General features: G+C 39.3%; 1 protein-coding gene across 11 annotated transcripts in view; it reads left to right on the plus strand.

Annotated features, from left to right (window-relative positions):
• mast4 (microtubule associated serine/threonine kinase family member 4) overlaps positions 1 to 23363 on the plus strand; it is a 172802-nt gene that overhangs the window by 127551 nt on the left and 21888 nt on the right. For 6 of the 11 annotated variants that reach the window (XM_028463618.1, XM_028463622.1, XM_028463628.1 and 3 more), the window contains 15 exons: positions 7917 to 8005; positions 10109 to 10178; positions 10293 to 10313; positions 10562 to 10640; positions 14984 to 15138; positions 15211 to 15286; positions 15391 to 15600; positions 16315 to 16416; positions 18626 to 18758; positions 20666 to 20727; positions 20802 to 20893; positions 21659 to 21867; positions 21965 to 22103; positions 22699 to 22831; positions 22917 to 23082. In XM_028463618.1, the coding sequence (XP_028319419.1) occupies positions 7917 to 8005; positions 10109 to 10178; positions 10293 to 10313; positions 10562 to 10640; positions 14984 to 15138; positions 15211 to 15286; positions 15391 to 15600; positions 16315 to 16416; positions 18626 to 18758; positions 20666 to 20727; positions 20802 to 20893; positions 21659 to 21867; positions 21965 to 22103; positions 22699 to 22831; positions 22917 to 23082 (1736 nt within the window). The remainder of the gene's footprint in view (positions 1 to 7916; positions 8006 to 10108; positions 10179 to 10292; positions 10314 to 10561; positions 10641 to 14983; positions 15139 to 15210; positions 15287 to 15390; positions 15601 to 16314; positions 16417 to 18625; positions 18759 to 20665; positions 20728 to 20801; positions 20894 to 21658; positions 21868 to 21964; positions 22104 to 22698; positions 22832 to 22916; positions 23083 to 23363) is intronic. The other 5 variants (XM_028463620.1, XM_028463626.1, XM_028463624.1 and 2 more) reach the window with 3 other exon arrangements.

A 23363-nucleotide genomic window follows, 5' to 3' on the forward strand; every position in this document is an offset into this window, starting at 1 on the left:
ACTCGGAATAAAATCTCTAACACTTACTGGTACTATACCTTACTATATTCATAAGTTGTATTGTTCTAGGTTTTTTAAACAGTTTGTTAGTAGGTGCCCGGAATTCCACTTTATGTGTGTTTCTTAATGCTCTCTTTTGTAATTTGATTAATGGATCTATATATGTTTTACATGCACTACCAAAGCTTTCTGTGCAATAGGCCAGGTTTATTCTGTCAGCCTTTGTCTTGAGGAAATGCGCCGCTCTACAACATATTATAGTCCACAACCTGCTACTGGTTCAGGAGCAGGGTGGGGACTATAATGGGCGAGCAGGTCCACCCTGTTATCTACCAGGGTGTGTAATGGCTCCAACCATAAAGTACTGCATGATGGGTACCCATCAATTATTCCCACAATACCTGATGGCTGTGTTTAGGGCTCCCTAGTGGCTCATGGGGAACTTTGCAAGTGCATTTTCCGCCTATAGCGAGAAACGGTGATGGGCCATGGTGTGGACGCTTCCCCTACACTGATGATAATTTTTCTATGTGATGTCATCACAAATAATCCACTGGACTTGGGCTGTGGAGAAGGTTTCCCTTGGTAGTGTGAATTAGGGCTGGGCATTATTGACCAAAACTCATCTCGATATTTTTATCTAAAAAAAACGATATATAATATACATGAATTCAGAGTTACATTTGATTATCTAAATGCCCCACAGACACATTTACGTACAAACAGCTGCACAATTTGTGCTACTTTAGTCTTTTTTTTTCCTCTAAGGGACAGCATGTGTGAGTGAGTTCTGTATTGTGGCTTGTTTAGGGGGAAGGTCTGGGTTAGGACCCACTCAGCAATCCCCCCCCCCCGCCCTCTGTATTTAGGAAACTCAGATTAACGCATGTCTGGATGCTGGTTTAGTTAAGTGGGAAAGCTCCACATGTGAAGCCTGTATTATACGAATATTAATCATAATATTAATGATAAAAACAAGACTAAACACAATCAAAAGGGAGAGAAGTGAGAATGGGCTGAAATTTGCATTTTTCTCAACAAATGCTGCTCTTAAAGACAGTTTCTGTAAAAGGGCGGGACCAAGTCGATCAGAATGAATCTGTTCAGTCTACTGGTTTATAAGTCAGGTGGAATAAAAGTAAGAAAATAAACTGTGGTCATGAATATTAGACTTAAACTAAAATATTTTTAGCTCTTTTTCCTTTTTTTTAATTTTTTATTTTTTACCTTAAACAAACACTGCACCCTGGGTAATACACTGCATTAATTAAATGTAGTCCATACCAAAGGATGTCTTGAATGAGACACTTTCTATAATTTCTGCACTGACATCACTGACATCAACAACATTTTTAGTCATGTTGTTGATGTCATGATGATTTTACTGATGATTTTAATTGATTTTACTTTTGATTTTAAATGTTCTTATTGATTTTAAACGATTGAATGTTTTATCATGTAAACACATTGAGTTGGCTTGAGTATGAAATGCGCTATACAAATAAATTTGCCTTGCCTCGCCACTGTAGTAAACTTTCTCTTTACACATTTCTTTAATTATTTTCACCAGAGAGGATTTTAGTTCGTGTTTTTATTTTTCTGTCTCCACTTCATCATTTGAGCTGTTTTACAAGGCCAAACTGAACAAGGAGAACCTGGGTGTCGCCTTCTGATTCATTGTTTCTTCCTTTGCTTTGTCAGTCCATCATTTGTTGTGCGTTTTTATTGTCGAGTCGGTCTTCTCGTGTTTCTCACACAGGATGTGCTCGTTGTCGCCGTCGCAGCCCCAAAGCGTGCATTTCATTTGATTTGCTCACCACTCCCTGTAGAGCTGAGTTAAAAACCTTTGAATATTTTATGGGATTTAAACATGTGCGGACACTGGTTTATAGCTAAGCCACATGATCCCAGGTTTGTGTACATGGTGGAGCTTCAGTATTAGGAAGGCCATATATTAATATTCATATTTATTTTTTAATCCCTCTTCTGACCTATTTCATAGGCTTAACAAGAAACACCGTCAGTTTTTGGACTTTTTTCATCTGTAAATACTCACATGTACAACTGAAAGCAGCTTGAAACATAAAGAAACGTATTTGGTCCAGCGTTTTTGGGTTAGGTGGAGGGATCTAGTGGGGTTAGGGTAACGATCAACACTTAATGACAGCATTGATGACACCCTGATTATGCTAATGAAAGGTGTCATGTCATAATAATGACAGCGTAATGTCAGCCTTATGTATAAAACGTCAAGTAAAATGTTACCCTTATGTTTCTCTTATTTAATTGTTACATGTCTTTTTTTAATTACTATTACTGCTTTTTATGTTTTTAATCACATCTGCTAATTTTTAAAAACATGTATATTCATTGAAAAAATATGTTTTACAAACTGTCCTTCAATAATATTCTTTTTATTTGGCACAGTTTAAAATACAACAAAGCATAAAAGTACTAACAGTAGACAGACATTAAAGGATCTATATCACGCTATTTTATGACCTTCCAAAGTCAACTACAGCCACATATGGTTAATATGTAACATTTGGCAAAACAAAATACTAATTTATGAAGACACCCGGAAGTTGAGACGCACGGTTCCTCTGAAGCGCCGCCTCTCCCCGTGTGAGTGCCGCACATTTCATGATGTAGCGGTTCTTCGGCCGCTCGCATGCCTTTAGCTCCAAGAGAGTGGGCATGTATGTTCACTGTAGAGGCACGGCGCCGGCAGCAGGCACTTCCTGGAGTGGGCGGTTCAGACTCTAGTGAAGTCAGTTGGGGAGGGGCCGCTCGTTTTTCAGAAGAAGGTGGAGCAGCAGCTCAGAGAGCACGGTTAGTGAGGATTGCTCAGAGATGCAGGAAAGAAGCCCAATAGTACTTTGGTGGTGTTTTTGATAAGGAATTAACATTATAACAAGGTTAAAAGCTCAAAAAAGTTAATTTAGCATGATATAGGACCTTTACCAGAAATTAATGTTTGTTATTATTTTATCTTCTTTTTGTTTCTTAATGTTTCTTTATTTTTTCGCCTTTAGAGGCACAAAATAATAATTTTTTTTTTTTTTTTAATTTTAGGCTTAGGAGACAGTTTGTTAATTTTGAACCATTTTGCAATTTCTTTCCAATTCCTCATTTACAACTTTCATGAGTAGTTTGATTTTTATGTGAATAAAACAAACTGGTATCATCTGCATATAATATTTTAGACTGATTGGATACATACATTTTCCAAATCCCAAAACAGATCCCTGGGGTACACCACATTTTGACACAAGAAGAGGAGAACATTTAGATTCCATCAAAATGTTCAGAACTACAAGCTGGTGTCTGATATCAAAGTTTACGCTTGTTTACATAGCACGTTCCTAAAACAGTTGCGTTATTTGAGTTAATGCAACTCTTGAGTTTTTTAAAAAGTGGAGAAAACCTGACAAAAAGCTGGAGCTTTTAAGCATTTGCTGAGATTTGTCTGTGCAAACCTGTTTAGGACTCTTCAGATGTGGAACCTGACATTAACTTTAAGAAACATCTGTCTGTGGCGGCTACAGGGACGAGCTGCCGCGCTTTGATTCCCATTCCTCACTGCACACGCCGGCCTTTTCTCCAAATACTAATAATAGAGCTGTGTATGTCACACGCCTGACTTTGAATTTTGGTCCGTCAGCGCGCAGCAGCAATTTATGTGTCATTGCGTTTTGTCAGCTCACCTGACAGCTGAGACAAGCCAGCAAGAGAAAAAAGATTATTCATGGCTTTTTCTACGTCGACACAGGTCAGGATCAGACGCTGGAAATCAGAAGTGTTTTTATCTATTTATGCTTCAAACAAGCCTGAAATCTACAAAATTACTTTTGACATATTTAGACTACTTTGTTGGTGATTATGAAGCCAAAAACCTTTGATTTTCAAACTTTGATAAAGACCTTTAGAAAGTAAGTGAGAGGAGTGTTTTCACACAAAACCTTGGTATGGAGGCACTTCAGGAATCTCACACATCTGCAGTACAGCATAAACACTGGCCTAGTTTCTACTTCTCATCTTTGCCTAAGGCTCCTTTACCCCCTCCCTTCCTTTAAATCTCAAGCACACCAACAGGATCCGCCCCCCGCTATGATTGCAGAGGTGCGTCTTTCCTCTTAAAGCTCACTTTCTAACATTAGGATGTCACCATAACCTGTGGCAGCCCACTCTGCTAATCCAGGGAGTGATTCCATCGTCTCCCTGAGTGGCCCTGAGTGGCCCTCAGTGTTAGCACTACATGAACCAATGAGAGGGTGAAGAGCAACAAGAGGGTTGATTGGGCAGCGGCACTGCCTCCTCTCAGCTTAATCCTCAGTGAGAGGGAATAAATAGATCTCGTTGAATCTGATCCTGTGTCAGACATTATTCACTCGTCATGATTCACAGCATTTCCTGTTTTCATAGGGTAGCCCAACTAGCATGTCAGTCGGACAGGTGTCCTCCTCTGATGTAAGGGCTATGTTAGTGGGACTGAATCAAGAATGAAAGTGGATTTTTCCTGCCCTGCTGCCACAATAGTTGGTTTGTGTTGCTTGTGTCGGACTAATAACATAGATACAGTTATTACTATCTAAAGCTGCTTCAATTTTGGTTTTAGGCCCGAATAAAAATAATGTCACAAATGAAAAATTAGGCTTTTTTTCATGTAGACTGTAAATATTGGATAAATTGGCTTATTTGAAAATATAATAAAATGTATCAAAGAATACAGACTGTTCTTTGGCAGAAGTCTGTCATTTAATTAGTTAGCTGTTAGTGGTATTGTTAAAGTGTAATTAAACCCCGAGGTTTTTTGTGGACCTGCCACTAGGGGGGAAATGCAAAACAATCCTTGATTATGGGCGTTGCTCCTGGAGCAGCTAAGACATGCCCTTCAGACACTCTACAACTAACAGCTCGTGCTCTCCAGCCCTGAGCCCAGGAACACAAACTCACACACACACAAACCAGGAAGAAACACACACAGCGACGAAAAGTACATGCACGTCAGCGCACACGCAGAGACAGACGGGAATACACACGTGATGTGTCTGTGCATACACGCACAGCTTGATGAACCCTCTGATTAGACCAAAATCAGCTCTTTATAGAAGCACAGAGTCAAAAACATCATCTCCTACCAGGTTTTATAGCAGGGGCGTAGCACGATGGTCGAAATGACATCACAATCTGTCTCAGCCAATAGCAAAATTCAATTGTAATAACCAGCGTTCAACCCATATAGGGCAGTCACTCTGACATTTGACAACAGAATATGCAAAATATAAATACTTTTACTAAAATGTTAAAAAGTTGCACTAGGATCAAGCAACACCATTACTTAATACCCAATTAAAAGTGCATTTGTGGTATAGTTACTCTTAAAGCTAAGTAAATATTTAAATAAAATATTTTTTAAATAAATCTAAATGAAACAGGTGTTATTGAGGCTGAGAGCATTTACAAAGCCTCCTTCCAAAGCGTATTGGTGCAACAATGAGGAAAAATTGTTGACGCTTTTCTCTGCATTTACCATAAACCCATGCTTCTACATATACAGTGTCTGTCTTTGGACAGAGTGAACATTCATGTCTCTAAAGGCTGTAAATGGTGCTTCTCTCAGTCGCTGTATTGTCAGTGAAGCTGTGCTGCTGCAATCCATCATGAAGACGAGTCACAATTAACATCACGACACCCCTGAAAACAAACTGACAATCTAGTTTGTTCTGTGGACTTAAGGTGAATTCCCCAGACTGGGATATCAGCTGAACACCATGGCTTCCTGAGCCTTCCTCTGCTATGGTTAAAGAATCAGACACTGAAGGACTTTAGGACAAAATGTGATGATGAAAAAGGTGAACAGTGAGTTTGTGATGGGTTTAAACTGCATTTGCTAATCAGGGAGTCTTGGTGCCACTGCTGATGTGGCAGTGAAGCCCTCAGGGCTCTGCAGTGGCACGTCTCAGAGCGTTGCTGCAGCGCTGACAGAGACGCGATGCCTGCTTGTGCACACATTTCTGTGAATTTGATCGTGCTGTTGAAACAAACTGACAAGGCCAGCCTGACCTAACCGTAGCAAAGCCACGTTCTGGGTACAGGCACATCTTAGGATCGTTTAATTTGTCTCCAAACGGATCGTTTTGGGTCCTCACACACTGAAAGGAAAAGCTGCAGAGTGAATGTGTGTGAGTGACGTTTGGAGGATAGAAATAGTTTATTGAAGAACATCTTTAAAATGGTTCACTTCTCAGAGGAGCTTATGTAACAGCATGCGTTTGAGTCTTTGACCTTGAAGGGAATTCATGTTCTTCAGGCGTTAAGTGTTGGCCTCTAAACTGAAATTATACTCCCGGCACCAACCAGGTCGCTGAAAAACTGAAACATTGAGATACTTGATTGAAATATGAAGTAAATTCAATGGAGTGGCTGAAAGAACAGGTCATGTCTGTTATTATTCAAATATATAAAAGGCACACACTGGCTTCATTTACCACAGCCTAAACAGCAACACAATTATCTCTTTTAGACCAGCCTCGCTTTTTTAGTGTAAAATTAGCTAAGTTAAAGCAGAACTAAGTAACTTGCGCTTAGCGCTCCCCCTAAAGGTCTCTTTTGGTTATGGCACTGTCATAAAAACTCTGCACCCCCCTCCGCTTGCCCCACCCCACAGCTACATGCGCACCTTTGCTTTCCCAAGACGGTAGAAACCGATCACTGAAAAATTGTAATACAACAGTGACACTAAGGGTGCTTTCACACATATAGTCCCATGTGACCATGTGAACATTATGAGGAAGAGAGACAAGTAAAATAAATGAATGTTGTGGGAGTAATATGGAAGGAAGTGTGGAAATGTGTGTGGTGTGTTTGTTTGTGAGCTGACAAAGTGTCTTTGAAAATGGATGGATGGATGGATGGATATTTGTGTGTGTGCTGCCTGATGGAGGGTTGGGTTGCGAGTGTGTGTGTGTGTGTGTGTCTGTTACGCAATCACACTCTGAGCTGAGCTGTCACTGCACGGAGTTGCTCCGTTCCTCGGACAAAGGTCTTCTCTGCCATATTTTGCTGCCTCCACCATGATATAAGTTTGAGAAAAGTGAATTTGTAGACAACCATGTGCAGCCACGGGGCTGGTCATGATCTAGCATTAGTTTGTATTGGGCTGCCGTAAAGCAGTACGTCTTGCCACTGGTCGGAGGCAGGAACGTTGCAAGTGCGGTTTTCAAACAGAAGGGAGAGATGAAAGACCCTCCCAATCACCCCATAAACACTTGTATTACCCTCACAGGGGCTATGAGAAGGATTTATTAAGGTCAAAAAGTTACTTAGTTTTGCTTTAAACATTTTCATTTCATTTCTCCGACAAACATGCGTGCAGCGTGAGACGTTCCGAAATCACTGTTTTACTTTACTTTAGCAGACTGATCTTTAACTGTTTCAAGCAGGGTACACACATAAAGGTAATCAGGCTGCTTTTGTCCCAATTTTCCTCCTTCCCAACCAAGAACGACAAACACCAGATTAACTTAAATTTTTATCAAATTCTTCTATCAGAGGATGCTGTGGTCTGAGGTTTGATTATTGTGAATTTGTCCTGATAATCTGCTCTGAAACTGGTCGATGCAGACAATCGTAAACATTAAACTTGTTCAATATTTACAACCAAAATCCCTCACTAGTGCGTGTGTGTGCACTTACTGACTTACCTTACACGACAGCTGATCAGCTGTTCTCTATGTACTCCTCAGACCAGGCTTGATTTATGTTGTGTTTTTGCGAGTCTCGTTAGCCACACCTCATTATTAATACGCATGGACACTAAGCATGTGTTAATCAAACAATGCGTGTGCACGATTTTTCTCCACATTTTAGGAACGTCTTAAACCACTTTAACGTCAATCTCTTTGGTTTTCCAGCTGCAGAACGAGCAACAGAAAAAGCCTGATAGGAAGCGGTCAGTCGTCAGGATTACCACGACCACACTCCCCACTTTCCTCCCTCACAGGTAAGTGCTCATGCACGTGTGCGTGCACGTTCTCAGAGGAGGAAAGACACTCTCCGAGAGGAGTTTATTATAACGTCTGTAAGGACTCTGGGAATAAGTGCTGCAGAGGAGTCAAAGTCTGTCATTTATCTTAACAGCATGATAATTAGAAAAGATGAAAGCCTTTCAAACAGTGATTCTCAACGGGTGGGTCGGGACCCAAAAGTGCGTCGCAGACCTGTAGTGCGTGGGTCGCGAACAGCTGGTCATAATAAATAAATACTTAATATTTGACAGCCATGCTGTAAGAATGCATGTTGCACAGGAAAATGTATATATTTCAAAAAAAATTATATACAGTATGTGTGTTTTCAACAGCTATTTTACATTGAGTTGGTGGAATTCTAAAAAAAGTCTGTCGCGATTTAATGACCGTGTCAAAATGTGGGTCCCAGGGTGAGACCAGTTTAGAACCCCTTTTTTAGAATAATATATTTAACGTGTAACGTTGGAGGAGGAGGCTGGGATTGTTTCTGAGTTCCTGCAAAGCGGAAATGCACCATGTCAGAAGGAGGGGAGGTCTCATTTAGCACAGGGCGTTTTATTTCCTGCTATTGGTCAGCGAGAGCACGGCCGCCAGTGTTTAGTCTGTGTTTCAGTGGGACACAGGAGTCTGTGACATGGATTCAGAGCCAGAAGGCCAAGCAGATCATGTTCATGAATGTGCTCAGCTGTGGGATGATTTAACTCTGTGGCACAGACGTAATATTGGTCCCAAAGGTAAGGAAAGGAGGGGGATTATTAGCATGTTTTAGGTGTTGTCGTCACAAATGTTATCATCTTCAGCTGTATTTGTTATAGTTTCAGTTAGATTAGAAAACAACATCCGGAGGAAAGCAGCCATCATTTTTGAACCAGATCTGATGAGGATAACATTGTAGTTTTTCTACAACATTCCTTGTTGATTAGACTCATGATTTAGTCTGTCCTTGTCATCACAGCAGGCGATTGCATTTTGTTAATTAATTACTATTTTTATTCTTAAGATATCATGCATATTAGTATAAATAACACATTTCAACTTTAAATATCTTTTTAATAAATTACATATATATATTTTGTGTATTTTTGTTAACATTTTGTAAAATTTTCATTTTGTGGTTTTCTGTTTATATTTTGTTTTTAGTTGAGTAATTTTGTGTTTTTTTAATTCATTTTTGTATATTCTTCTCTCAGTGTGTTTTCCTTGTCATTTTGTGTATTTTTGTTCTCATTTTGTGTTTTTGTTATAATTTTGTCGTTTTGTGTGTAGTTTTTTGTTCTTCTTGGAGTAATTGTGTTTGTTTTTCTATCTGTGTGTTTTTGGAGTCATTTAGTGTATTTTTGTTGTCATTTTTGTGGCTATTTTTGTGTTTTTTTCTCATCAACATTTTCTGTTCTTTTTGGGGTTTCTATTGGTTTTTGTCTGGAGTTAACTTGTATATACAGGTACTCATGATCTTTTGTTGCAATTTTCTGTCAATTTGTATGTATTTTTGTGGCCATTTTGTGCATTTTCCTTATCATTTTGTAACATTTTCTGTCACTTTGGGCGTTTCTCTTGTTTTTTGTTTTGTATGACAAATTTTTTCATTTTTTTATTTTTTTGTAAGTCCGGAGTCAACTTGTACAGTATATACTCATGATCTTTTTTTTGTATTTCTCTGTCATTTTACATGTGTTTTTTTAAATTGTTTTTTGTATTTATTTTGAGGACCGCACGATGACCTATAGACCTATATCAATGTGACCCAGCGCGACCGTGTTATGTTCCGCGATGCGCGTGCACAAAATTAGAGGCGTGGCTTTTGGTAGAGGCAGGTGGAGGAAGTGGAGCTGTTTAGGGAGGAACATCGAGACGTTCGCTTTTGAATTTTCTCTCTCTCTCTTCATCCTCCGGATATCAGCTTTAAGGACTTATACACTCACTCACTAGCATTACTAGTGATGTGTTGGCGTCACTGTCTGACAATCCAGTAATTTGGGATTAAAGATGAGTGGCTTCATAACTTTCAAAAATAAAATCAGCCTGGGTGAGTTGTTGTCTTCTAATTTGAGGTATTCTCTGGATGTTTTTTCTTATAGGATCAAGTCCACAAGACAGTCCCCGTAACTTCTCTCCCAGTGCCTCTGCTCATTTCTCCTTTGCACGAAGGTAACATGACCTCCATCAAACACACGTCCTGATGTAAGGGACAGTAAAGATTGGTTATTGTTGCACCAGTTTGGTCACGTAATTCTCTATATTGTGCATTATTATGATCCACAGTCATTGCCACAGAGCAGACAGGTAACTGACCTCTGTGTAGACCATCATATCTTTCATTGTGTCCTAGTTTTGGTCCTGCATTAATGTGCTGTGTAGCCCTCATTCTGTGTGTCACCAGAGATTTACTAAATTGTGGAGATTAGCATTGTTTCAGAAATGTGGTCGATCATCTGTTCTTTGTTTTTAAATGTGTTTTAAAAAGCTCATTGTTGGGCTTTGTCTGTCGACTGGTTAATTTATGAATGTGTGTGTGTGTGTATGTGTTACAGGACTGATGGTCGCCGCTGGTCGCTGGCCTCTCTGCCCTCCTCTGGATATGGCACCAACACACCCAGCTCCACCGTCTCTGTAAGTATTCGATGTAACATGCAACAATGTCTTCATCCATCTTACTGTCTGACAATGCAGAAGAATGTCTGCGTCGGGTTACTATGGTAGCAACAATGGCATACTAAAGAGTTGTTGGGTCAATAAAATCTGTGTAGGAAATATGTTTACACTTTGAAAATATACCATTATCACTGAATGGATTGACTTTTCACTTATTTTACATTAATAACAGACATTGCATCACACTGTTGTCGAAGCAAGATTGTCTATTTTTCTTATATCTATATTAGCAGGAAGATCATGAAGGTTGAGTAAAAGTATCAGACTAGTTTCTATAATGATTAAAATGTTTTACCTTTGCCAAGGAGGTTTATTTGTTTGTGTGTTTGTTTGACTTTAAGCAGGATTACCTTAAAAGTACTTTTGTCAAAGATTTATGTGATGGGCCTTACACCATGGAAGATTCCATTACATTTTGAAAGGGATCAGGATCAATATACTGATTCTGGATCAGTTTGAGAAATTGAAAAATGTCATATTTCTTGTCATTGGTGAAAAATGGTGGTGTCCATACATTTGGACACACTGTATCAGTGGTTCACAACCTTTTTCTTCTCTTCACTCATTTTTATATCACAAATTTCTGGCAAAGCCAGCGACTTTTTTCTGTTAATAAAAGTTAATGAAGTGAGCTTGTAATTAGAGGGTCACTGGTTCAAATCCATTGTGGGCCATCACTGTGGGAACATGAGGAAGTCACTTAGATTCTTAATCTCAATGAGACTTTTCTGGTTAAATAAATAAAGGTTGAAAACATTTTTAATTACAGAGTAGCCAGTAGGGATGAGCGAGTACAGCATTATCTGTATCTGTATCTGTTAACCATATGAATTATTTATTTGTACTTGGAGTGGGTGGGGCCTAACCCGAATGTAGACGGGAATTAACCCGGAAGTGGGTCGGGTTGGCATGAAGGGGCGGGGCTTTAACCAATATGTTTTTTTAAGCATGCAATTGATACGGGTTGATCAGAAATTGTTCTATTTATTTCTGATGAGAAAGCTATTTACAAGACAGCATCAGCATTGAGCGTCAGATCAATGGTTTTGATCACGATAGCAAACAAAATGTTTACAGAGCAAGTTTCGCAACAATGAATACAACACATGCGGTTGCAATTGTGAAGTAAAATGTAATGAATAAGAGTTTTCATACTCAACATAACATTCTTTTTGTAACTTTCAAAATTTGTGCAAGTACTCCCACTTAAAAAGATGAGAGAGGCCTGTAATTTTCATCATAGGTATACCTCAACTATGAGAGACAAAATGAGAAAAAAAATCCAGAAAATCACATTGTAGGATTTTTAATGTATTAATTGGTAAATCCCTCGGTAAAACAAGTATTTGGTCACCTACAAACAAGCAAGATTTATGGCTCTCACAGACCTGTAACTTCTTCTTCAAGAGGCTCCTCTGTCCTCCACTCACTCCGTGGGGTCAAAATTATCACAAGAACGGTGAGCAAAAATCCCAGAACCACACGGGGGGACCTAGTGAATGAATTGCAGAGAGCATTTGGATGATCCAGAAGAGGATTGGGCGAATGTCATATGGTCAGATGAAGCCAAAATAAAACTTTTTGGTAGGAACTCCACTCGTCGTGTTTGGAGGAGGAGAAAGAACACAATACCTACTGTAAAGCATGGGGGTGGTAACATCATGCTTTGGGGCTGTTTCTCTGCAAAGGGACCAGGTCGACTGATCCATGTAAAGGAAAGAATGAATGGGGTCATGTATTGTGAGATTTTGAGTGAAAACCTCCTTTCATCAGCAAGGGCATTGAAGATGAAACGTGGCTGGGTCTTTCAGAATGACAATGATCCCAAACACACCGCCCGGGCAATGAAGGAGTGGCTTTGTAAGAAGCATTTCAAGGTCCTGGAGTGGCCTAGCCAGTCTCCAGATCTCAACCCCATAGAATATCTTTGGAGGGAGGTGAAAGTCCATGTTGCCCAGCGACAGCCCCAAAACATCACTGCTCTAGAGGAGATCTGCATGAAGGAATGAGCCAAAATACCAGCAACAGTGTGTGAAAACCTTGTGAAGACTTACAGAAAACATTTGACCTCTGTCATTGCCAACAGAGGGTACATTACAAAGTATTGAGGTTAACTTTTGTTATTGACCAAATACATATTTTCCGCCATAAATTCATTAAAAATCCTACAATGTGATTTTCTTGATTTTTTTTATTCTCATTTTGTCTCTCATAGTTGAGGTATACCTATGATGAAAATTATCTTTTTATGTGGGAGAACTTGCACAATTGGTGGCTGACTAAATAGTTTTTTGCCCCACTGTATACCACTACTACTTTTTTTAAGAAGTACAGCAAGAAAGTGTCAGACACTCAGTGAATTAAAAAAAAAAACTGGTTCGACCACCCAGCTGATGGTTAAAAAAGAAAAAGAAAAAAGTTTCCGACAGGCAGAGACGCAACGCGAGTCGCATTCTACCCATCAGCACGTCCGAACGGACACACGTTTACCAGAACTCTACTGTTTAATAAGTAAGTACAAACCGAAGTAAAAACCAACCTGGAGCTGAAGAAACCCTAAACGTTAACGGATAAGACCCACAAACCTGAGTGACTGCGCAGAGACAGAGCTGTCAGTGAGTGAGCATGCGGAGCTGCTGCGGGATACAATCAGACAGCAACACATCTGTATGTGTGTAGGGGAGGAGCGCTGTGACTGACACAGAACGCAGACATAGTCAGCCAGCCAATGAGGATTTTCATTCAATCCGTGCACAGATATTGACTCGTATTACTCGTGTAATACTCGGACTCGGCAAAAGTGCTTTTTCCGTACCGGATACTCCTTTCAGCCGAGCATCTGGCTCAACTCTTGTAGCCAGTGTTATTGCACAAAGTCAAAATATACACCAGCTCAGATATTTTATATTGCATTTTATCTGAACAAGATTTGTATTTGAGAAAGTGAAAGTATAGAATACAGCTCTTTCAGATTGTGTGTGGTGTTTTATTGTATGTGTATTGTATTTTTTTACTTTCTGCACAATTTGTGGTTCTGTGATATTATGTATTGTTTTCTTAATTGTGGGTAATAGATAAATGAAAATAAAAAAAATATATGAAACTTAAAAAATATATACATAATTGTAATCAGTAATTTATTTTCTTTTGTTATTACTGGTCATTTCATTTGACCCCATTTTATTGCCATTTGACCCCAAGGATGAAAAACCCTGCACTTTTTGGGTATTAATGGGAATACAAATTTTTCCTCAGCCTTTAAAGTGTGAATGATCAGATAACTGAATATCTGGCAAAGAGGAGATTTGGTGCTTGGTGGTCATTTGCTCTTCTTTGCTAAATTTCAGCCTTCATGCACGCTGCTCTCCAACAATAAAACTAGACCAGCAACCTTTACTCTCAATGGAGCCCTTTTGCCTAAGCTCACCTGGATTAAAGTCCTTCCGGAGCCGAAAAAAAAAAAAAACCTTCTCAATGAAGACAATACAGTGTATGCAATTCTACACAGTTAAATAAAATAATATTGAATAATTTCATTTAATAATAGTGAATGGATTTGAAGGCCTACAAAAAATAACTTGATAAAACATGATCATGTTGGTCAACACATGCTAATTGCTAATTTCTTGCAATTTATCAAGCATGCATATTAAGGCGGCATGTTTGCAATTAAATAAATCGTTCCCCACACAAATGCAATCTAACAAAATTTTAGTGTTAGTTTAGTTATCTTGCAAGGGATTTAAAACTTAAGGTTAGCCACAAGTGCAGGGAAAGTTGATGGTTTGTAGATGTTGTAGGAGGTGAGGTAGGAAGGTGACAGAGTTATTGCACAATGTGATTTATTTTTAGGTTAAGTAATTGTTTAATCAGAATTGTGTTTGACGTTAATGTCATTAATCATCAACAACCTCTGTAAGAAATAACAATTCATTATTTAATTTCTTTTTTAAAGCTACAAAGAGCCATTGCAAAAGAGTCAAAAAGCCACATGAGGCTCCAGAGCCGTGGGTTGCAGACCCCTGAACTAGATCATCTTCATTAAAGCAGGGGGGGTCACATCCGGTCCTGCAGAGCCCCCTATTTAGCATTTTTTAGGCGCTTCCCTGGTCCACTACCCCTGATTGTAAATGCTAGCTCATGATCAGGCTTCCTGTAAAGCTGTGTAATGGCATCATTAGATTCAGGTGTGTTGGAGCAGGGAGACGTCTGAAACATGCAGGACAGCAGCTTCGTAGTAACGATTACTCTGGGCCTGTTGCTCTCCTTTCGTGTTGAATATATATTTGTTTCATTTCCAGTCGTCCTGTTCATCACAGGAGAAGCTGCACCAGCTGCCCTACCAGCCCACGCCCGACGAGCTGCACTTCCTCTCCAAGCACTTCTGCACCGAGAGCATCTCCGGGGAGGAGTGCCGCCGAGCCACGACAATGCGCCCGCGCTCCCGCAGCCTCAGGTGAGTCCCCGGTCACCTCCATTTGCACTGACGCCGTCATGGCAGCGCACTGAGTTTGATTCATCTTTGCAGCCCTGGAAGATCCCCGTCGTGTTACGACCACGAGATCATCATGATGAACCACGTCTATAAGGAGCGCTTTCCAAAGGTGAGAACGCAAACGACGCACTCGCACCAGCTGTGTCTGCTGGTTAATTGGCTCACCGCTGTGCTCTGTGCACCCCACCACCCCACCCACCCCCTCCTCTACAGGCCACGGCTCAGATGGAGGAGAGAATCCAGGAGATCATTCACAGCAACTCCCCCGACACCGTCCTCCCGCTGGCAGACGGCGTGCTCGGCTTCGCCCACCATCAGATCATCGAGTTGGCCCGGGACTGTTTGGAGAAGAGTCGACTGGGACTGATCACCTCCAGCTACTTCTGTGAGCTCACGGACAAGCTGGAGAGGCTCGTTCTGGAGGTGAGGGCGTCCCCCAAACATGCAGCGCACGTTTAGTTGTAAAGCTCAGTGCTTCTGAGCCCAAGGCAAATGTCTTTGTATAGCGCGATTCATACACAGAAAACCGTTAACAGTTTAAAAATCAATGAGAACAATAAAATCAGCTATAAAAACATTAAATAAAGAATAATAAGATTAAAAACCTCCAGCTCGTGACGGTGAATGACACAAATCAGATTGTGTTAAAGAAAACAGCAAATAAAGCTTTCTGAAGATTTGAGGTGGTTTTCATTGTTTCAATTTTTATTTTATTTTTTGCTTTTTTATCACATTTCATTCTTCAACTTTTCAGTTTTTGTTACATTTTTCTGTTTTAATTTCTTTTAATTATTATTATTTTTTTAAAAACCTACTTGTAAGGTATATTTGATCCTTTTTAAAAAAGAAAACATTTTTTTTATTTGACAGATTTTATTAATGTATAGTTTTACTGTTATAGATAAATACATTTGATGAAATCCTTGTAATAATTCCAGCAAGTTTATTTTGTTTTCTGTTAAGGTTTTGTTTATTCAGACAACGGAAGTCAAAACAAGTTGTCTGAATAAATGAAACTATAACATGTTAACTATAAAATCCTGTCTAACAGGGTTTATGAATGGTGTAAAAGTTGAGAAAGTTGATAAACTGTTACCTTTTTTACCTGGTATTTAATTTCTGTGGCTTTGTGTTTAGTCTACAGAAAGGTCTGAGAGCGAGGAGGTGGACTTCATCAGAGAGCTGGTGAAGAAGATCCTGATCGTGATCGCACGGCCGGCGCGACTGCTCGAGTGTTTGGTAAGATTTATCCTTTCTTGTCGTTGCTCCCATCAATTCATGACTTGTTTCCTGCTATAGATGATAAACTAGTTTTCTGTCTGTTGTTCAGCCATAATACTGTGACACCTCTATAGTTGTGTGCTGCCTTTTCAACAAACAGACAGATTCAATCTCATTGACCACATGTGTCACTAATGTTTTTACATTCCCAGACCCCTGCTGAACAATGCTGACGAAGCACTGCAGTTAAAGCTGCTGGAGACTGTAATCTATTATCAGATAAATCCGTCCTTATAGATCAATAAATCATATATCATTTGCTCAAAAAAAAAAAAAAATGTAAAAATTTTAAATTGCTGCTTGAAAGTCTGTTTTGATCACCAGTGTAAACACCCTCTTATTGACATTTTTCGGAAAAGTTCCATGCATTGCATTGTGGAATGCATAGAAGTAAATTGACTTCATTCTTACTGATACCATTTTTGTTCTAGTTTGTTCCCCGTGATATCAACTCACTTCCAGAGACATTTCTTTTCTGACGGATTCAGATCATTCCGTATAAGCTCCAAAATAAACATCCAGCACTGATTTGCCGTAACTTTCACTCCTTGAAAATGTCACGTGTTGGGAAGTCAGTTTGGCAGAGGTTTTTTTGGGGAAAACACTGTAAGAATGAAGTAAAAACACTTCAATTTCAACCTTTTACATCCATTTTTTTTAGTATATTCTCTTTAATTTATTGATCTATGAGGCCTACACTTTGGATTTATCTGATATATAATATTTCGTCTCCAGCAACTTTCTGTAAAGACTAGTTAGTTGTATAGAAATCATGTATCGCACTTATATTTACTTAAACTTCTGTTAGTTTCTTACGTCACTGTAAAACAAATGAAAAAACGACGAGTGTTGTGGCAGTGGCAGTGTTTTTCTGTCCACTTGTACATCCTTACTTCGAAAAATAAACTTCCGTGCTTATTTTAATGAGCGTTTTCTCTGAAGGCTTTGGTTGTTGCTTTCTGCTCATTGCACTCTACAGACTCAGCACCTACAGACAGACGGAGCCTGATGTGTCCCTGCAGAGGAGGACACCATGTCTGCCAGATGCTCCAGTGTCTACTTTAGAATTACACACACATACAGGCACATTCACAGTAGCCTCACATCCTGACACCAGAGCTTTTCTGCCTCACTGAGGGTTTTAAGGGAATAAAAACTATCCAATATACAGATTTTTCATCACGTTTTTGAGCTTTTGGTGCCTTTCCATAAAGTTTTTGGGGGGTTGGGGTAATGTAATTTCAAGAGTAGAGTAGAGTTTAAAGAGTAAACTGGCAAATAATGGGCATGACAAATTGTGAATGTGGTTAAATTGGCAAAAGTAAGCATGAAATATGGTGAAAAGAGGTTAAAAGTGACAACATATGTGACATAAGGGGGGGGACAAGTGGTGGTAAGGGTTTATAAGTGTCAAAAATGTCTTGAAAGTGGAACAAATTTGCAGAAAAGGCATTGAAATTTGATGGAGAAGTGGCAGAAATGGCTTTAATGTAGGAAAAATGCATTAAAAGGAGCAAAAATATGGCAAGAAAAAGTGATGAAAATAAGTTAAAATATGACAAGTTTGGTGTAGTTGCAAAAAAAGGTAAAAAATTGGCTTAAATTGTTCGAAAAAATATTCGAAATTGTTTTGCGACCCCAAATGGGATCCTGACCCCAAGGTTGAGAACCCCTGGCCTACGGGATTCCATATCCCACAATGCAATGCACAAGACTTTTCTGACAATGTCAATAAACCAAGTGTTTACAGTGGAGATCAAAGCAAACTTTCAAGCAGCAATTTCAACCTTTTACATCTTTTTTTTTTTTCTCAAGCAAATTGTTTTTGATTATCCTGATTATCCTGACATCAGAGCATTTCTAACTCCTGGGAGCCTTTAAAGGAACAACAACAATCTAATATACAGATATTTTGTCTTGTTTTTGAGTTTTTGGTGCCTTTCTACATATTTTTAGGAAGCCTATGTGATAAAAATGTTCCTTCACCGTCAGTTCTTTAGCCTCAAGCCTTCATATTTAGGATTGTGGATAAATGTTAGGTGTATTTTACTGTTTTTGAAGCCTTTGCAAAATAAAAAAAGGTTATTCTGTGGGTGTTCTTCTTTACTTTTTGACTAAATGAGACGCAACCCTTCTTTGATTCCCTTTGTTCATTGTGCTCATGCAGGAGTTTGATCCAGAGGAGTTTTACCACCTCCTGGAGGCAGCAGAGGGCCACGCCAAGGAGGGCCAGGGCATCAAAACGGACATCCCACGCTACATCATCAGCCAGCTGGGGCTCACACGCGATCCCCTCGAAGGTACAGAAAATACATTTATGTATTTATGGATGAATGCAGAGAACTGATCACTCAAATACTTGAATTTAAAGAACAGAAATCATTTTTTAGTTATTGTTCTAAATAATAATCAACATATTTTACAGTTACAAGTTTTAAAATGTCAATAGTTTCTGAAAACGTGAAAGCATGGGTCTACAACTACTTTAGCACAAGGGCCTGAGAGGGTTTGTAGAATGGTTAGAAAGCCTTTAACTCCACCTACCGCTCCTCAGTGATGGGATAAATATGTGACAATAGTGTAATCTTCATCAATCAAGCAGCTTGGAAGCACTTCATGTTAGTGAAAGCCGCTGTCACGCCATGTCTGTTTGTTAAGGAAAAATATTTTGATTGATGTCTTTTTTACTTTTTATTTATTTAGAATATGTTTCATTGTAAACAACGAGATGTAGTAAATTAATAAAAGCATACTTAATAGAAAAGGAGTCTAGGGCTCATTCAGTTTTAGAAAAATTGGTTCCCAAATGTTCTCAAATTGTTCCAACTTCAGTTGTAGTCTTGCTGTAATCTTCTCCATGGTGCATACGTTAATGATTCTGTGTCTTATTGCACTGTACTGGGGGGTTATTCATCTCCAGTATTATATAGTTTAATACAATATAGTTTTATTTGACATTATTTAAATGTTTTTGTTTATTTATTATTTTCATATGTAACTTACATATATATTTATATATATATATATATATATTATTTAAGGAAAAATTGTCTAAAAAAGGGTATTGTAATTTGACAAAGTGTATGCGGTTTCATTTTTTTAAAAAGGACTGGTTTAAGCACCAAAACCGTTTAAAAAAATATCAAGTCGGCACCGGTATCGAATAAAACCCAACCGATACCCAGACTTAATAAATAATTCCTTGGTTTGATGGTTTTTTAATGTGATAAATTTCATTTCTTGCATATAGTCCCTGGTGAAATGGCAGCCAGCGTGGAGCTGTTCTCACATTGGTGATGTTCATTCTCCTGCTGATTTCTTTGTGATGCACCAAACTGTCACGTGAAGTTTGGCGGTTGTTGTTGTATTTCAGTTTTGAGACAGAAATGTGTTAAATCTGTTTGGTTTTAACTCAAAAGTTTTTCAGAAATTAATCACCCTTTCTTTGCTCCATTAGGAAGAAAACCAAACATTTTATTTTGGTAAACCTGGCTATGTTGGAAGGAAATTCAATCAAAATTTGGTTCAGTTTTTGACAAAATGACATTTTTTTTTTATTATTATTATTTCTGTCTGTAAAAACAGGCTTTTGTTTATGACGTGGAGAATTTTTAACTGCTAAATGAAGATTTTTTTTATTTTAATTTCACACGATTTCTTTTATTTATTTTGTTTATTTATTTATTTTTTGCCCTGGTAAAACTTCAGCGATGGCTGCTGTGATGGAATGAGAGGACAGAGACATGCTGTCTAATGTCCTGCACTGAACAGACGCTCTTGCTAATGACGCTCCGTCTCCACTGAATTAACCAACAGACACATTCATTATGACTAATTAGAAAGGAATGGCGTCCCCACGGAGGGCGCACACACACACACACACACGCACGCTTCCACGCAGGGCCGTCTTCTCGTGAGCCATCCTACGAGGAGTGGCAGATGTTAAATAGAGCTGGAAATGTGTTTACAAGCCCTCCAGGGGCAAAACAAACAACAACCCCCCCTTTGAAACTGTTCACATGGACTTTGAGTGAAAAAGATGCAATGTGGGTTTTAATGATTGCATGTGTTGAATTCCACTCCATTAACCCTCAATTCAGGTTATTTCAGAGTCAGCACCTTCAGGATAGGAAGCAAATAAAGCCTAATGTCTGCTGATTTGGTAAAAAAGTGCCTGAAATGAACCAATCACGCTTCTTTTTTCCAGAAATCGCTCAGTTGACCAGCTGCGACAGCGGGATTGCAGAAACACCGGAAACGGACGATTCGGTGAGTGTGTTGACACAGTGTGAGTGAATATGTGGAGCAGTGGAGTAAAGACGCCTCCTTCCTCTCGTCGTCAGTCTCACAGCCTCAGCACGTCCTTGCGGTCCCGACGGAAACCCTGCGAGTTAGACTTCGAGATGACCAAGCTCATCAGTAACGGCGCCTATGGGTGAGTCTGATGATCTAATGTGTGACAGCAGGTGGTCTGTCACTGGTCTACCTGTTATCTAAATGTTATCGTCCTTACATTTCCACACGTTAACTGTTGTTCTCGTTAAATACATTATTTAACGAAATTACTCTATTAACTAATGAAATCAAAGAGCATTCACAATAAGAATTAAGTAAAAACACTTCATGCATCTGTCCACGTGACTCCACATCCCACAATGCAATGCGCTAAACTTTTCTGACAATGTCAATAAACCAAGTGTTTACAGTGGAGATAAAACAAACTTTCAAGCAGCAATTTCAAGCTTTTACATCTTTTTTTCAACCAAATGATCTATAATATGTGATAAAAATAGTATCTCCTCAAGTAGTTTGAAGCTTATCCTGGATAGATGGTAAAATAAATTCTCATATGTAGACTGAGACTCAGCTTTGGGGCCCCCTAGTGGCTCCTGGGGCTCTATGCAGGTGCAAAGTCTGCCTTTAGCCAGAAACGGCGATGGATGTTTCTTTGAGAGGATTGCTACCAAACCGATTAAATTTGGAGGAACTCTGGGTATTTGTGACAGCCTCACCTAAACCAGTGTTTCTCAAATGGGGGTACATGTACCCCTAGGGGTATGCGATGACATCACAGGGGGTACTTGAGAGAGGGCATTTGTTTCTGAGAACTCAGCTAAACCAACACACAAACTTATGATCTATAAGGAAACAACAGCTCAGTGGGGACTCAAAGCTAACTGGTGACCCGTCTTTCTCACAGGGCTGTTTATTTGGTTCGGCACAAGGAGACCAAGCAGCGCTTTGCCATGAAGAAGATCAACAAGCAGAACCTGATCCTGAGGAACCAGATCCAACAGGCCTTTGTGGAGCGGGACATCCTCACCTTCGCTGAGAACCCCTTCGTGGTGTCCATGTACTGCTCCTTTGAGACGCGACGGCACCTCTGTATGGTCATGGAGTACGTGGAAGGTGGGTTTGTGCCCCCTGCAGCTGCTGCAGCTTGTGTCGGGTTTTCAGTGTATGATGATGGCATCCACAATGCCGTGTGTGTGTATGTGTGGTTCAGGAGGAGACTGTGCCAACCTGCTGAAGAACATGGGGCCGCTGCCCGTGGACATGGCCAGGATGTATTTTGCAGAGACGGTGCTGGCTCTCGAGTATCTCCACAACTACGGCATCGTCCACAGAGATCTCAAACCTGACAAGTATGACATTTTCATATATTCATATATAGTCATTTAGCTTATTATTATTATTATTATTATTATTATTATTATTATTATTATTATTATTATTATTATTATGTTTTGTGTGTTTATGGAGTCACTTTTTTTGTATTTCTGTTGTCATTTTGTATATACTGTATTTTTTGTTGTTTTGAGTGTTTTTTTTTGTGTGATTTTTGTATATTTTTGTTGTTTTGAAAGCCTAGACTGTTTTTTCCACCACTAAAAGTACACAGAAGTATTTAATTTAATCTTCAAATTATTTTTTGGATGATTTTGATGAAAGACAACGTTTTATGTCCATTTATTTAAGCAGTTAAAATAGTAATAGGTATTTATTTAGTTTTTTTTGTTTCAATTTTAAACGTAAATAAGTATTATTAAAAAGAGAGAAGGAAAAGCATACATGCACAAATAAGTACAATAAAAAGTAACAAAAATAAAAAAATAAAACTAGTAATCCCAATATAAACAATTGAAGCATGTTTTTAAAAGTTTTTTCAGCACCAAAAAGCAAAGATGAGCCTTAGATAAACTGGTGAATGTATTTAGTCTAATCCTGTTCCTTTGACAGTCTGCTGGTGACGTCCATGGGTCATATCAAGCTGACAGACTTTGGTCTCTCCAAAGTGGGTCTGATGAACATGACCACCAACCTGTACGAGGGACATATCGAGAAAGACGCCAGAGAGTTCTCCGATAAGCAGGTAGATCTTCATTAAGTCGCCACAGCTTTAGTGTGTGTGTGTGTGTGTGTGTGTGTTTTGAGGTAGTTGTGTTGTTCCTGTGCAGGTTTGTGGGACCCCAGAGTACATCGCTCCAGAGGTGATCCTCAGGCAGGGCTACGGGAAGCCCGTGGACTGGTGGGCCATGGGCATCATTCTCTACGAGTTCCTAGTGGGCTGCGTACCGTTCTTTGGAGACACGCCCGAGGAGCTGTTCGGACAAGTCATCAGTGGTCAGTGTCACGTCCCACACACACACACACATGGACACAAAGTGCACATCTTACCCTGGGGAGGGCAAACATTTTGATCACTTACATCAAAGATGGGTCACTTCTATCACAAAAACGTCATTGTTTGATCAGAGGGCCACATCATCAACATTCATGTCAGCATTTAGAATAATCACCATTATGAGCTTGTGTGTTTTTTGTAGATATTTAATGTGTTTTGAATTTTTCTGTCAGTTTGTGATACTTCTTTTCGTTAAGTGTGTGTTGGGGGTCAATTTGTG

The sequence above is a fragment of the Gouania willdenowi genome, chromosome 12 (genome assembly GCF_900634775.1).
Source record: "Gouania willdenowi chromosome 12, fGouWil2.1, whole genome shotgun sequence".
NCBI lineage: Eukaryota > Metazoa > Chordata > Actinopteri > Blenniiformes > Gobiesocidae > Gouania > Gouania willdenowi.